General features: G+C 47.2%; 1 protein-coding gene across 11 annotated transcripts in view; it reads right to left on the reverse strand.

The window, feature by feature from the left end:
• The window catches only part of LOC127485578 (uncharacterized), a 73123-nt gene that overhangs the window by 36531 nt on the left and 24083 nt on the right, over positions 1–12509 (reverse strand). For 6 of the 11 annotated variants that reach the window (XR_016221099.1, XM_089313659.1, XM_089313661.1 and 3 more), the window contains 2 exons: positions 12059–12292; positions 10974–11049 (listed from right to left, as the gene is read on the reverse strand). The exons of 2 other annotated variants lie outside the window; for them this stretch is intronic. Coding sequence is in view for 5 of the 9 variants with exons in the window: in XM_089313659.1 (XP_089169785.1) it covers positions 10985–11049; positions 12059–12292 (299 nt within the window). In the remaining 4 variants the exon portion in view is untranslated. Of the gene's footprint in view, positions 1–10973; positions 11050–12058; positions 12313–12509 lie in introns of those variants that run through there. 3 more of the 11 variants (XM_089313667.1, XM_089313664.1, XM_089313663.1) reach the window with 2 other exon arrangements.

The raw sequence follows: 12509 nt of genomic DNA on the forward strand, positions 1-12509 counted from the left end.
GGACTGATCAAAAGCAAAGATCATGGCAACAGTATTGGAGGTGCTCAAGGCACTGTGCTGTTGACTTTTTAGGGAATAAAGCGGGGTGACATCTGCTTCTTACGAGGCTGTTTCGAGAAAGTCACCCAAAAGCTTAGCAGAAAAATGCCCAGGAAGCTTTACAAGAGAATCTTCCACGACGACAAAGCTCCTACTCATGCCTCTCATCAAAGAAGGTGATTTTGTGAGAGGTTCAGTGGAAAATAGCCCTGATTTGCTCCTTCTGAATTCTTTTTGTTTCCTAATTAAAAAAAAAAAAAAAACATTATGGAGCCGGTGCTATGGTGTAGTGGGTAAAGCCACTGCCTGCAGTACCAGCATCCCAAATGGGCGCCAGTTGAAGTCCCAGCTGCTCCACTTCCGATCCAGCTCTCTGCTGTGGTCCAAATCCTTGTGCCCCTGCGCCCACGTGGGAGACCCAGAAGAAGCTCCTGGTTCCTTGCTACACACTGGGGCAGCTCTGGCTGTTGCGGCCATCTGGGGAGTGAACCAGTGGATGTAAAACTCTCTCTCTCTCTCCTTCTCTGTAACTCTGGCCTTCTGGCCTTCAAGTAAACAAATAAATCTTTTAAAAACATTTAAAAGACACCAATGTTTCTTTGTTTAATAATTAAGTAAACTGAAAATAGATCTTTGTAAAAATTAAGAGTGGGAATGTGAGAAGGAAGGGTTGGAGCACAGGCAAGAGGAAGGTAGGGGGCGCAGTGTCACTACGTTCCTAAATCTGTATCTAGGAAATACACAAAATCTGTATAACTCAAATAATTTTTTAAAAAAAGATTTACTTATTTATTTGAAACTCAGAATTACAGATAGAGGGGGAACGACAGAGAGAGAGAGTCCATCTGCTGGTTCACTCCCTAAACAGCCAAGACAGCCAGGGCTGAGCCAGGCTGAAGCCAGGAGCCAGGGGCTTCTTCAGGGTCTCCCACATGGGTGCAGGGGTGCAAGCGTTTGGGCCATCCCCTCTGCCTTTCCAGGCACACTAGCAGGGAGCTGGATAGGAGGTGAAGCAGCCGGGACTCGAACCGGTGCCCTTATGGGATACTGGCACTGCAGAAGGTGGTTTAAACCCCGGTGCCACAATGCTAGCCTTCTGTGTTTCTTACACCACACTGTAAAGTCCAGTCTGCTAGTCCTCAAGGGCCAGATCAGTGCTGGCACACACAGATAATCAATGAATGTAAAGTTCCTTTGACCTCCTGTTATCAGCCCCCAGCCTCTCTCACAACTACAGCATCTCATTTCAGAAGATCTGAAATTCAGAGTTGAGTTTTCCTAACTGAAGGAGTCATACCACCCCATGCCACCCTGGCTCTTTTTAAATGCATGCATAATGTATACATTATTTAAATGTATGTATAATGCCTCTTTTTAAAATGTATGCATTTGCTGGCCAGCACCATGGCTCACTTGGTTAATCCTCTGCCTACAGTGCCAGCATTCCATATGGGCGCCGGGTTCTAGTCCCAGTTGCTCCTCTTCCAGTCCAGCTCTCTGCTATGATCCAGGAGGGCTGCGGAGGATGGCCCAAGTGCTTGGGCCCCTGCACCTGCATGGGAGACCGGGAGGAAGCACCTGGCTCCTGGCTTCGGATCGGCACAGTGTGCCGGCCGTGGTGGCCATTTGGGGGGTGAACCAACGGAAGGAAGACCTTTCTCTCTGTCTCTCTCACTGTCTAACTCTGTCAAATAAAAAAAAAAAATGTTTGCATTTGTTCAAAGAACTGGAGGGGAGGGACAGCATTTCACAGTTTTGTTCCAGCAAAGGCATGTTGGCTAGGTGTCTGAATGCCATACAACAACAAAACGCATGGGGCCAAAAACTGGGTTCTGTTCAAAACTAATGGATCCACTGTGCGATTCCAATTTTAGAACAAACTTGAAATGACAAAATTTTAATGATGGAGAACAGACCAGTGGTTGCCAGAGTTAGGGTCAGGGGGAAGGTGTCATTATACAGAGGTTGATTGAACGAGTTCCTTTGCAGTGATGGAGAGTTTTGTGTCTTGATTGTGGAGGTCTCAACACTGATTTACACCTGTGGAGAAACCCCACAGTATTACATACCAGCAGCAGCAACAACAAAAACTGATGAAAACCAAACAAGTGCCACAGTTTAACCAATAGTATTGTACCACTGCCAATTTCCTGACTTCGAAAATACGCTCAGGGATATAAGGTGTTGCTGGGAAAAGCTGTGTGAGGCACACATGTAAAATTCCTATGTGATTTTTGCCTCTTTAGTGGGCTTTAAATTAGCTCAAAATTTTAAAAAGTTTTAAAAATGCAAAACGGAAGTGCACTATTGGTACAAAGGTGAAGATGCTGCTTGGGATGTCCACACCCCTAGTCAGAGTGCCTGGGTCTGAGTGCAAGTTCTACTGCAATGCCAGTTCCTCGCTGATGTCCATCCTGAAGGGAGCGGGTGGTGGCTCAAAGCAGCTGGGCCCCTGCCACCGATGCGGCTGACCTGGATGGGGTTCCCAGCCCCAGCTTCAGGCTGGTACAGCCCTGGCTGCTGTGGACATTTGGGGAGTGAAGCAGCAGACGGGAGCTTTTTCTCTGTGTCTGCCTGTTTCTCTCCTCTCTCTCTCCCTCCCTCTCTCACAAATAAATAAAATAAATGAATTTAAAAATGTATATACTGTATCTGACAGACCATGAATTGAGCAAATAGGAAGAAAAGAAACTCCATAAAAGTATTCAACAACTCATGGACTCACCTTCAAGCTGGCCATGAAGGGATCTGATTCTGCTGAGTGTACAAGAGATTTAGAACTAAATCAACCAACGAATCATTGCCCAAGTCTCAGACTGACCACAAGGTGGCACACATGTGGGCTAAATCTGAATCACAGTCCAAAGAAAATGAGTTGAAGCTTGCGGTAGAAATGCAGCCTGGTTATCCGCCTTTAAAAACGACCCAGAGTACAAAATATAATATTTGTAATATTCAGGAAACAATCCTGGATTATGCAGCACTGGAGATTCAGGAAACTCTCAACCTGAGTGGGAAAAGACTATTATTAACAGGCACAGACGCCAAGATAACACAGATGTTAAAATGACTTGGTAGAGACAGTGGCACAGCTATTGTGCAAATGGCCCAACAAGCAATAGTAAACACTCTTGAAAAAAAAAATGACAAATCAGAAGGCTAGCAAATAAGAATGTGTAGGAAGAATCAAATAGGAGTTTTGGAACTGAAAAAAAATTAACAACCAAAATGTAAAATTCGTTGGATGAAGCAGAGAATGATAACAGAGAGAAAAGAAAAGAAAAAAAAAGAGTGGGAGGAAAAGATGAACAGAGTTTTGGTGATCTGCGTGACCACAATGAAGAATTCAGGCCACTAGAATTCTAGGAATAGACAACTGACAAATATAACAGGTTTTTACTTTACAAGATTTATTTATTTATTTGAGAGTTAGAGTTACAGACAGTGAGATGAAGAGACAGAGAGGAAGGTCTTCCATCCTCTGGTTAACTCCTCAAATGGCCACAATAGCCAGAGCTGTACTGATCTGAAGCCAGGAGCCAGGAGCTTCTTCCAGGTCTCCCACACGGGTGCAGGGGCCAAGGCACCTGGGTCATCTTCTGCTTTCCCAGGACACAGCAGAGAGCTGGACCGGAAGTGGAGCAGCCAGGACTCAAACTGGCACCCATATGGGATGCCAGCGCCTCAGGCAGAGACTTAACCCATTGCACCACAGTGCCGGCCCCAAGAGGTTTATAAAATGGATTCAATGGGGGCTGGAGCTGTGGCATAGCAGGTAAAGTTGCCACCTGCAGTGCCAGCATCCCATATGGGCACCGGTTTGAGACTCGGGTCTCACAGAGAACCCTGCCCTGGAGCAGGAGTATCACGGGGCATCATGGTCACTGAAAGGCCAGAGTGGCTGAAGCAGAAACTGCAGTGAAACTGTACAAAATGAGACTGGGAATTTAGAGCCAAATACAAAAGGAACTGCCTCTTTTTTAAGAATATTGGCAAGGCAGAAAGAGAGGGAAAGAGGGGAGAGAGAGAGATCTGAATTCTGAAAAAAAAAAAAAATTTTGGCTGCAGAGTGGCAGCCAGCTTGGCGAGGAGCAAGGGCAGGTGCAGGGGAGGCTGAGGCAGCTATGCCAATGTCCATGGTAGGAGAGGGGGATGATCTCTTGAGTCAGTGTGCTGGGACGAGAGACAAGGCAACAGGACGGTAAGTTATTTAGAAGATAAAGTCAGCCGTGTGCTGATGTGTTGACCACGGGAGACAATGGAGAGGAGGACCTCGAATCAGATCCCCACACAGATTCCTCCTCTTGTAATTCAGTGGGTGATGCGGCCATTCACTGACTCAGAGAGCAGGGGAAGGGTATGTGATGGAGAAGAGGGTGGAGGTCTGCTCTCAGGAGATTTTGATCTCAGTTCTGGACAGATTGGTTTGCAGGGACTTGCAGGCTTCTAAGAGGAGATATGTATTGCAAGTCTGAAACTCAGAGGAGAGATGTATGCTGTCTGCCTATTGATGATAACCAAAAGTCATGTTGTGTAAGAGAATGTCCAGGAAGAAAAATCTGAGTGAGTTGAGAAATGAGAGCCTGTGATTGAATTCTGAGAACGCCAACGTCCGCTTGCTGCGTAGAAAGAAGGAGTTCAGAGAATAAACAGAGAAGACGTGTCCAGAGAAGTAGAGGAAACGCCAGGAAAATGCTGTCGTGTGGAAGCCAAGGGAAGAGTGCTTCGAGAACCACGAGTGACCATTATACCAAAGATGTTGCTGAGAGTTTGAGAAGCAGAGCAGGTGGGCGTTCGATGGGCGGGTCAAGGCACTTCTTCAGGCTCCTGTGTGCCGTATCCGAGTGCCTGCTGCAAGTCTGACGATTCCACGTCCCACCCAGCTCCCTGCTAACACACACCCACACCCTGGGATGTGGCACATGATGGGTCATGTACTTGAGCCCCTGCTACCCCCCGCAAGGGAGACCCAGAGGAAGTCCCTGGATCCTGGACTTGGCCTGACCCAGCCCCAGCCCTGGCTGTTGTAGATATTTAGGAAAGTGAACCAGCAGATGGAAAATCTACATTTTTAACATTTAATAGAAGAAAGAGGGCACTAAGAAATATCTCTCTTCAGCAGAGTTAACTGGATGTGAAATTATGGGAACCAAAACCACACTGGAGTAGTTGAGGAATGAATGGGGGATGAATAAATGAGAACATTTTGAGAAGTTCAATGAACGAAGCAGGGAGACACCGCAATTGCTAGAAGGAATTTGTGGCTAGGATTTGACTTGTACTTAATGGAAGAGCTTGAACACAATTTTAAAAGCCAATGGGAAAATCTAGTTAACAGGATGAAGCTATGGATAAGAGAGAGTACATATAATTAATGTGTTCCAATGCTCCCAGGGAAGCAGAACTGAATAGAATCTATTATTCAATATGAGCTGTGGCTTTAGCTCCTGCGAGAGACGTCTCCCATACTGCAAGGAAATTGAGACACACACACACACACACACACAGAGAGAGAGAGAGAGAGAGAGAGAGAGAGAGAGAATGCAGATGCAAGTCACTGGCAGATCTGGGAAGACAAGCAAATTATACAGAAGCTATAATTTCAATGTGGTTTATTTCTGTGTAATGGATCCGGAATAAAACGACTTGAGCCAGGACTTCGGCTTCTACATGGCAGAGCAGATGTGCCTTCCCGCCCCCCAATGACAACTTGGAGCCCTGGATATCACATAGGGAAAATAGAAGACTCTGGAAGGTGGAGAGATGGAAGGAGACTGGCTGGACCTTAGGCTGTGAGGAACACATGTCAGATGAACCCCCCAGGTTTTCTATTTCTCTCTTATATCCTGGACTCGGAGCTGAAGAAGCACACAACTGGGCAACACCAAGGGGCACAGAGCAGCCCCTCCAGCAGAGTACTATTCTCTGTATCCAAAGTACTAGGAAACATGCAGTCTTGCAAGACAGAAAACTGGGTAATAACTGTTTCACTACGGCAAAAATTACAGAGAAAGGACCATGGTCCACCCTCACCTGCACCAACAAAAACCAAGAGGCAAGCTTAGACGTCCACCTTTGTGGCACTCAAGTGAGGCTTGTCTCCAACTAGGGCGCTCACAGAGAAGGGAAGGATGAAAATCAGCCCTCTCCATCCATAACTGCCTGGGCAGCGTCAGAGGCATCGTGGTGGGAAACCAGACTTTTATGACTACCCATCAGGGGTAATGAGCAACCCCCCTCCCCCTGCCCCACATCGTGGTGTCCGTTAGGACCCAGGGAGGAGCTGGAACTTCCATGTCCAAGCACAAGTAACAAAGAATTCACCAATTTTGGATCTCAATGGAGGCTGAGCAGGGAATGTGGACCTCTACCCCTTATGTAGCAGTAACTAGGCAGCATCTACACCTTTTCCGACCAGAGCAGAGAGGTCAACCACACAGAGGATTTCATAATCCAGGGCACGTTTATCGCACAGTGGGTTAAGGCACACTAGGGACACAGCCACCCCATATAAGAGGGCAGGCTTGCGTTCTGCCACCTGCACCTCCAGTCCAGCTTCCTAATGCAGCCTGGTTCAGGATGCAGTGCCCACATCCCGTATGGGCACCAGTTCGAGTCTCAGCTGCTCCACTTCTGACCCAGCTCCCTGCTGATGACCTAGGAAAGCAGTAGAAGATATCCCAGGTGTTTGGGTCCCTACACCCACATGGGAGACCCAGAGGAAGCTCCTGGCTTCTGCCTTCTGATCAGCCCAGCTCCACCCGTTGAGGCCATTTGGGGAGTGAACCAGCAGATGGAGGACCTCTCTGTCTGAAACTCTGCCTCTCAAATAAATCTTTCAAAACAAACAAACAAACAAACAAATAAATAAATAAATCTGGTTTCAAGAAACAGCTAAAGTAAGAAAACTGTGTGGTGTATGTAGATGGGTACGTGGATAGACGATGAGAAGAGAATAGGGAACTAAGAAATAAAGCAAAGATGTTCAACTTATTTTGACAAAAGTGAAGAGCAAGTCGACAGCAGAAAGGTCGACTTTTTACACTTGATCTCAGTGAAAAGGCCAAGAAGCGATAAAGGTAAGATTTTTAACAAATAGTCCTGGAGCAACAGGCTACCCAGAGGAAAACAATTAAACTCAACCTAAGTCTCACAGCTTGTTTAAAACGGAGCTCAAAATGAATCACAAACTTAAATATAAAATGACAAAATGTCCAGAAAACTATAAAGCAGTAAAGAATGAGGTAGGGGCCGGCACCATGGCTCACTGGGTTAATCCTCTGCCTGCAGCACCGGCATCCTGTATGGGTGCCGGGTTCCAGTCCCGGTTGCTCCTCTTCCAGTCCAGCTCTCTGCAGTGGCCTGGGAGTGCAGTGGAGGATGGCCTAAGTGCTTGGGCCCTGCACCCGCATGGGAGACCAGGAGGAAGCACCTGGCTCCTGGCTTCGGATCGGTGCAGCGCCGGCCGTAGTGGCCATTTGGGGAGTGAACCAACGGAAGGAGGATCTTTCTCTCTGTCTGTCTCACTCACTGTCTATAACTCTACCCGTCAAATAAATTTTAAAAAATGTAAAAAAAGAATGAGGTAAATACTTTAAGACATGTATTTACAAACAACACAGATGACAAAGGACTAGTATCTAGAAAATGTAAAAGACTCTCACAACTGAACAGTAAAATAGCAATCCAGTTAGAAAACACACATTCCACCTAAGAAGTATGCAGTCGGCATATATGCCCATGAAAAGATGTTCCATGTCATTACCCATGAGGGAAATGCAAGTACAAACCACCCTGGGATGTCAGTATAGACCTATCAAATTGGCTCAAATAAAAATCACTTAAAATATGCAATGCTAGCAAGGATGTGGAGAAACTGGATCAACCCTACCTTGCTAATGAGACTATGAAATGGTACAGCTACACGGGCAACCAGCTTGGTAGTCTCTCAACACTAAATTAATAATAAATTAAATTAAAGTGCCAGAGGTTTTTATCCCTCAAAAATTAATTCCTACATTCATGTAAAATACTTCATGTCTACAGCAGCTTAATTTTTAATAGGCAAGAACTGGAATCAACCCTGATGGACCTTAGTGGGCAATACCAGACCATCCATCCCACGGATGTTAATACAAAGGATGGAACTATGGGTACACACAGTGACCTATAGGAACTATGGGTATGCACAGTGACATATAGAAACTATGGATACACAGGGACCTATAGGAACTATGGATACACACAGGGACCTATAGGAACTATGGGTACACACAGGGACCTACAGGAACTATGGGTACACACGGTGACCTATAGGAACTATGGATATGCACAGTGACCTACAGGAACTATGGGTATGCACAGTGACCTATAGGAACTATGGGTATGCACAGTGACCTATAGGAACTATGGGTATGCACAGTGACCTATAGGAACTATGGATACACACACTGACCTACAGGAACTATGAATACACAGTGACCTATAGGAACTATGGGTACACACGGTGACCTACAGGAACTATGTGTACGCACAGTGGCCTATAGGAATCTCCAGAGACCCATGCTGACTGATAAAACCCAGTCCCTGGGGCACCTACTCTGTGTGACTGCACACAAATGACATTCAGGATGTGACTCAGTCATGGAGCTGTGGGACAGACTGGAGCCTGTCAGAGGAAATGGGTGTGGCTCTATGAGGATGACGTGAAGTCTTGTGAGGTCCAAAACATTCTCTCCCTTGGTTGTGCCCATTGTGGTCTCCTGGCTTTGGAACTGTACTGTAACTCTGCAAGAGGCTGGTTCTGCAGGAGACTGGATACAGGGTCCAGGGACCCTCTCTGTACTGGGTCTCACCCCATTACGTGAATTTATAGATACTGCAAAATAAACAGGAAAGTTCGACTTTAGAATTACTGAGTGAGGGAGAAGAGGCATGCTTCCGCACATTAAAAGTGTGAAAACTTTCTAGGGATAGTAAAGGAAAAGTCAGCCCACAAGTTCTGGTAGGACCCCTGCTGTCTTGGAGATTGGTGATCAGGAATTTAGAATGCGGCAATCTGCTCTGTTGTGCGAGTTTTCATCACCTGTGCTGTGCCGTCTGGGTATAGAAACAGAGAAAACAGGTGGTGGGGTTTGTTCAGGACAGGGGCATGACAACAAGGTGCAAGAACAATAAGCAACCAAGGACAATTTTTCTCAGATCCCTCTGTTCTCTCCATGCTGCTTGGGCTCAGAATCCTGTTTGCACTTCTTATATGGGCCGAGTGTATGCTCAGGGCCACACGGGTCCTTGGTCTCTGCCACACTGCACTGTCTGCCCTCAGCGACCGGAAACTAGCCTGGGCTCAGTCCTCCCGCCCTGTACTGCTACAGGTGCTGTGGTTAAGGATGAAGATGAAGGGGATCACAGCGACCCAGGTTGCAATGTGGACTGAAGCAGGGAACAGAAATTCTCCTAGTCTCTACTATCTGATTTCATGGTGTAGTGAGAACTAAATGATAAAACACACACACACACACACACACACACACACACACATGAACACAGAGCCAATCATTATTGAGTCAGCCCCCAGTATCTATTGACCCAAAGGGCTTGAATCTGGCCCCACCCCCACTGCCACACATCCCTCCTGGGTGGCCGTTCCCTGATTCAAGTTTTACAACCAGCATCTGCGTAAAACAAAGCCCTGGTTTATAGTGCCTGTGGATCTCCATGGTGTACGTGGCCCGTACAATGTACTAAAGTGACCACACATAAACACACCGTAGGCTCTTGTGAGTTGTTAGCAGCAGGTTCCAGCACTGACACTGGAGCTACCCTGGGCCACAGGTTAAGCCCTGCCTTGGCCCTTTCCTAAGAATTCCTTACTAGCCCATGCCCAAGAGGCCACCCGAACATGATCTGTTAGAAAGCTGCCCCCTTTTCTCTCCCAGGGATGACTCTGGGTAAAGGAGGCAGTAGTGTCATCTCTAGACACAAGAGAATGCCAACAATTCTGATGGACAGAGAAACACAACCTCAATTATAGCCAGGGGTCATCTCATTACTTGGATGGCCAACACTGCCCTCTGGGCTCTTTATACCACTTCTGTTTATCTCACAGTTGCTAGGAGCACCTGTCTGCAACTTTACTTCTCATAAGTTGTCCCAGGTCTTCCCTTTCTACTAAGACCAACATTTCCAAGAACAACAACCAGAAAAACTGCATGAAACAAAAGCATCTGGTTGCAGGTTATTTGGGAGCTACTGAAAGATCCAGGAGTTGAGGGCCACAGTCCCATGGAGAATGGTGTGAGGTGCTTCCCACTGGCAGTAGCCACTTTGGTCTGAAGCAAGGAGCTGAGAACCCAGCCAGAGAATGGACCAGAAGCCAAGGGAAGATCATTACCCAGGCAGAGCTTTCCACATATCAGAACCAGGGGAACAAAAGGTGGAGTTTGGGCCAATGAAAACATCCAGATCTTTTCAATGGTGATGTTTACTTATTTCAGGGAGCTGGGAGAACTCCCACCCATTGGTTTATTCACCAAATGTCCACAGCAGCCAAGGATGAAGCTGGGAACCAGTATCTCCATCCAAGTCTCCCTTGTGAGTAGAAAAAAAAAAAAACAATTATTTGAGCCATTATCACTGCCTCCCTGGGTCTGCCTTGAAAGGAAGCTGAAGCCAGGAGCCAGAGCCAGCAATCAAAACTAGATACCGTGACATGGGATGTGGGCATTTGAGCCACTAGGCTAACTGCCAGTTTCCAGCATCTAGACCTTGAGGGACCAAAATCCCGGAGAACAGCAGGTCACAGTAAAAGACAAGCAGACCAGATGCCAGTTTTCCTACTACAACATTAGGTTAACAGACTAAGAAGTAGAGGGGAAGAAAGAATGGGAAAGAGGAGTGCAGGTTTTGGTCATTTTAGTAAGAGGCCAACTTACGGTTCTGAGAATCAGCCATCAGGAGGCATTGGTAAACGTCGCTGATTTTCACTTGGGATCCCTGGAGGTCCACAGCCTAGGGGTGGAGACGAAGCCAGACTCTTCTAAGGAAGGAAATGCAGACTCGAGCCAGGGCCACCCCAAAAGATTGAGTTATGACCCTCATGCTATTTGCCTGGTCTATGATAGAGTGAATTATCTCTGGGCAATGAGATTATCATTCTGAGCCTTCATAAGTTTTTAATACAATGTCCAACTTTCAATAAGATGTTACCAGGCATGAACATAAAATAACCTCGCTGGCATCTAGTCCAGCACACTAAGGAGCTTGTAGATCATCAGTTCATATGCATAACAAGTGAAAAAACACTGCACAAACTCAAAACAAAAACAAAAACTTTTCCTAGCCTGGTCGGAGAAAAGAGCTCACAGGGTAAATCACTCCGGACCAAAATTTTAGACAAAGCAGCAGGGGCAGAGAATCCCAACCTCCATCAGGGGCTCTGGAGAGGAGCGGGATGGGAAAAGTCTCCTCACTCTTCATGAGCTTACTTCCCAGAGTTCTACTATGTGGGCCATGAACATATTAATGATTTTGAAGATTTATTTATTTACTTATTTGAAAGTCATGGTTAGAGAGGGAGAGACTGAGAGAAAGGTCTTCCACCTGCTGGTTCACTCCCCAGATGGCCAGAATGTCCAGGCCAGGGGCAAGGGCGAAGCCAGGAGCCTGTCTCTACCCCTGTCTCCTATGTGGGTGTAGTGGCCCAGGTACTGGGGCCATCCTCCGCTGCTTTCCCAGGGGCACTAGCAGGAGCTGGATAGGAAGTGGAGCAGCCGAGACTCGAACCAGAACCCAGATTATATTAAATTTGGTGCAGGCTCTTGTCTCCTTCCAAGACAGAAACACAAAATGCAGACCGGCCCCACGTGCAAATAGGAAGGAGGTTATGTAGCACCCAGGAAACACACACACACATTCAGGCCCAGGATGGGCTGCCCCGCACAGAGAAATGCTCAACAAGAGCGGGCCAAAGAACTGCCCGTGGACAAGAAAAAGAGAAAAAAACGAAAATGGTACCTACGGTTTGGTTGGTCCATGCACACGTCGGAGATAGAGAGCAGGAAAGCACCAAGGTGGACGGCTCTGCACAGGGAAAAGCACGCACAAGCGGTCCCTGGCTCCCGGTGTGCAGCGCTCCGCGGAGAAAGAGAGAAAACGGCAGCCTTCATCCGCGCTGGAGGTGCAGCTCCTTCCGGCTGGTGCGCCCTCCGAGTAGCTCCACGAATGTGTTGGGGTGCGAGCACGCATCCTGGACCTGGATGTGACAGGTGCATTCTGGGAAGGCGGATGTCATCACACTGACAGTTAAAGACACAGCCTTCCACTGCAGGAGAGGAAGAGTTCCAGGCCCTAACCCTGACTAGTGACACCGTCTCACCGCCACGTTCTCTGAGACTTAACCCACTGCACCACAGTGCCGGCCCCAATAGGTTTTTAAAATGGATTCAATGAGGGCCGGTGCTGTGGCATAG

Source organism: Oryctolagus cuniculus, chromosome 15 (genome assembly GCF_051225735.1).
Source record: "Oryctolagus cuniculus isolate XC-2025 breed Fujian yellow rabbit chromosome 15, ASM5122573v1, whole genome shotgun sequence".
In the NCBI taxonomy this organism is placed as follows: domain Eukaryota; kingdom Metazoa; phylum Chordata; class Mammalia; order Lagomorpha; family Leporidae; genus Oryctolagus; species Oryctolagus cuniculus.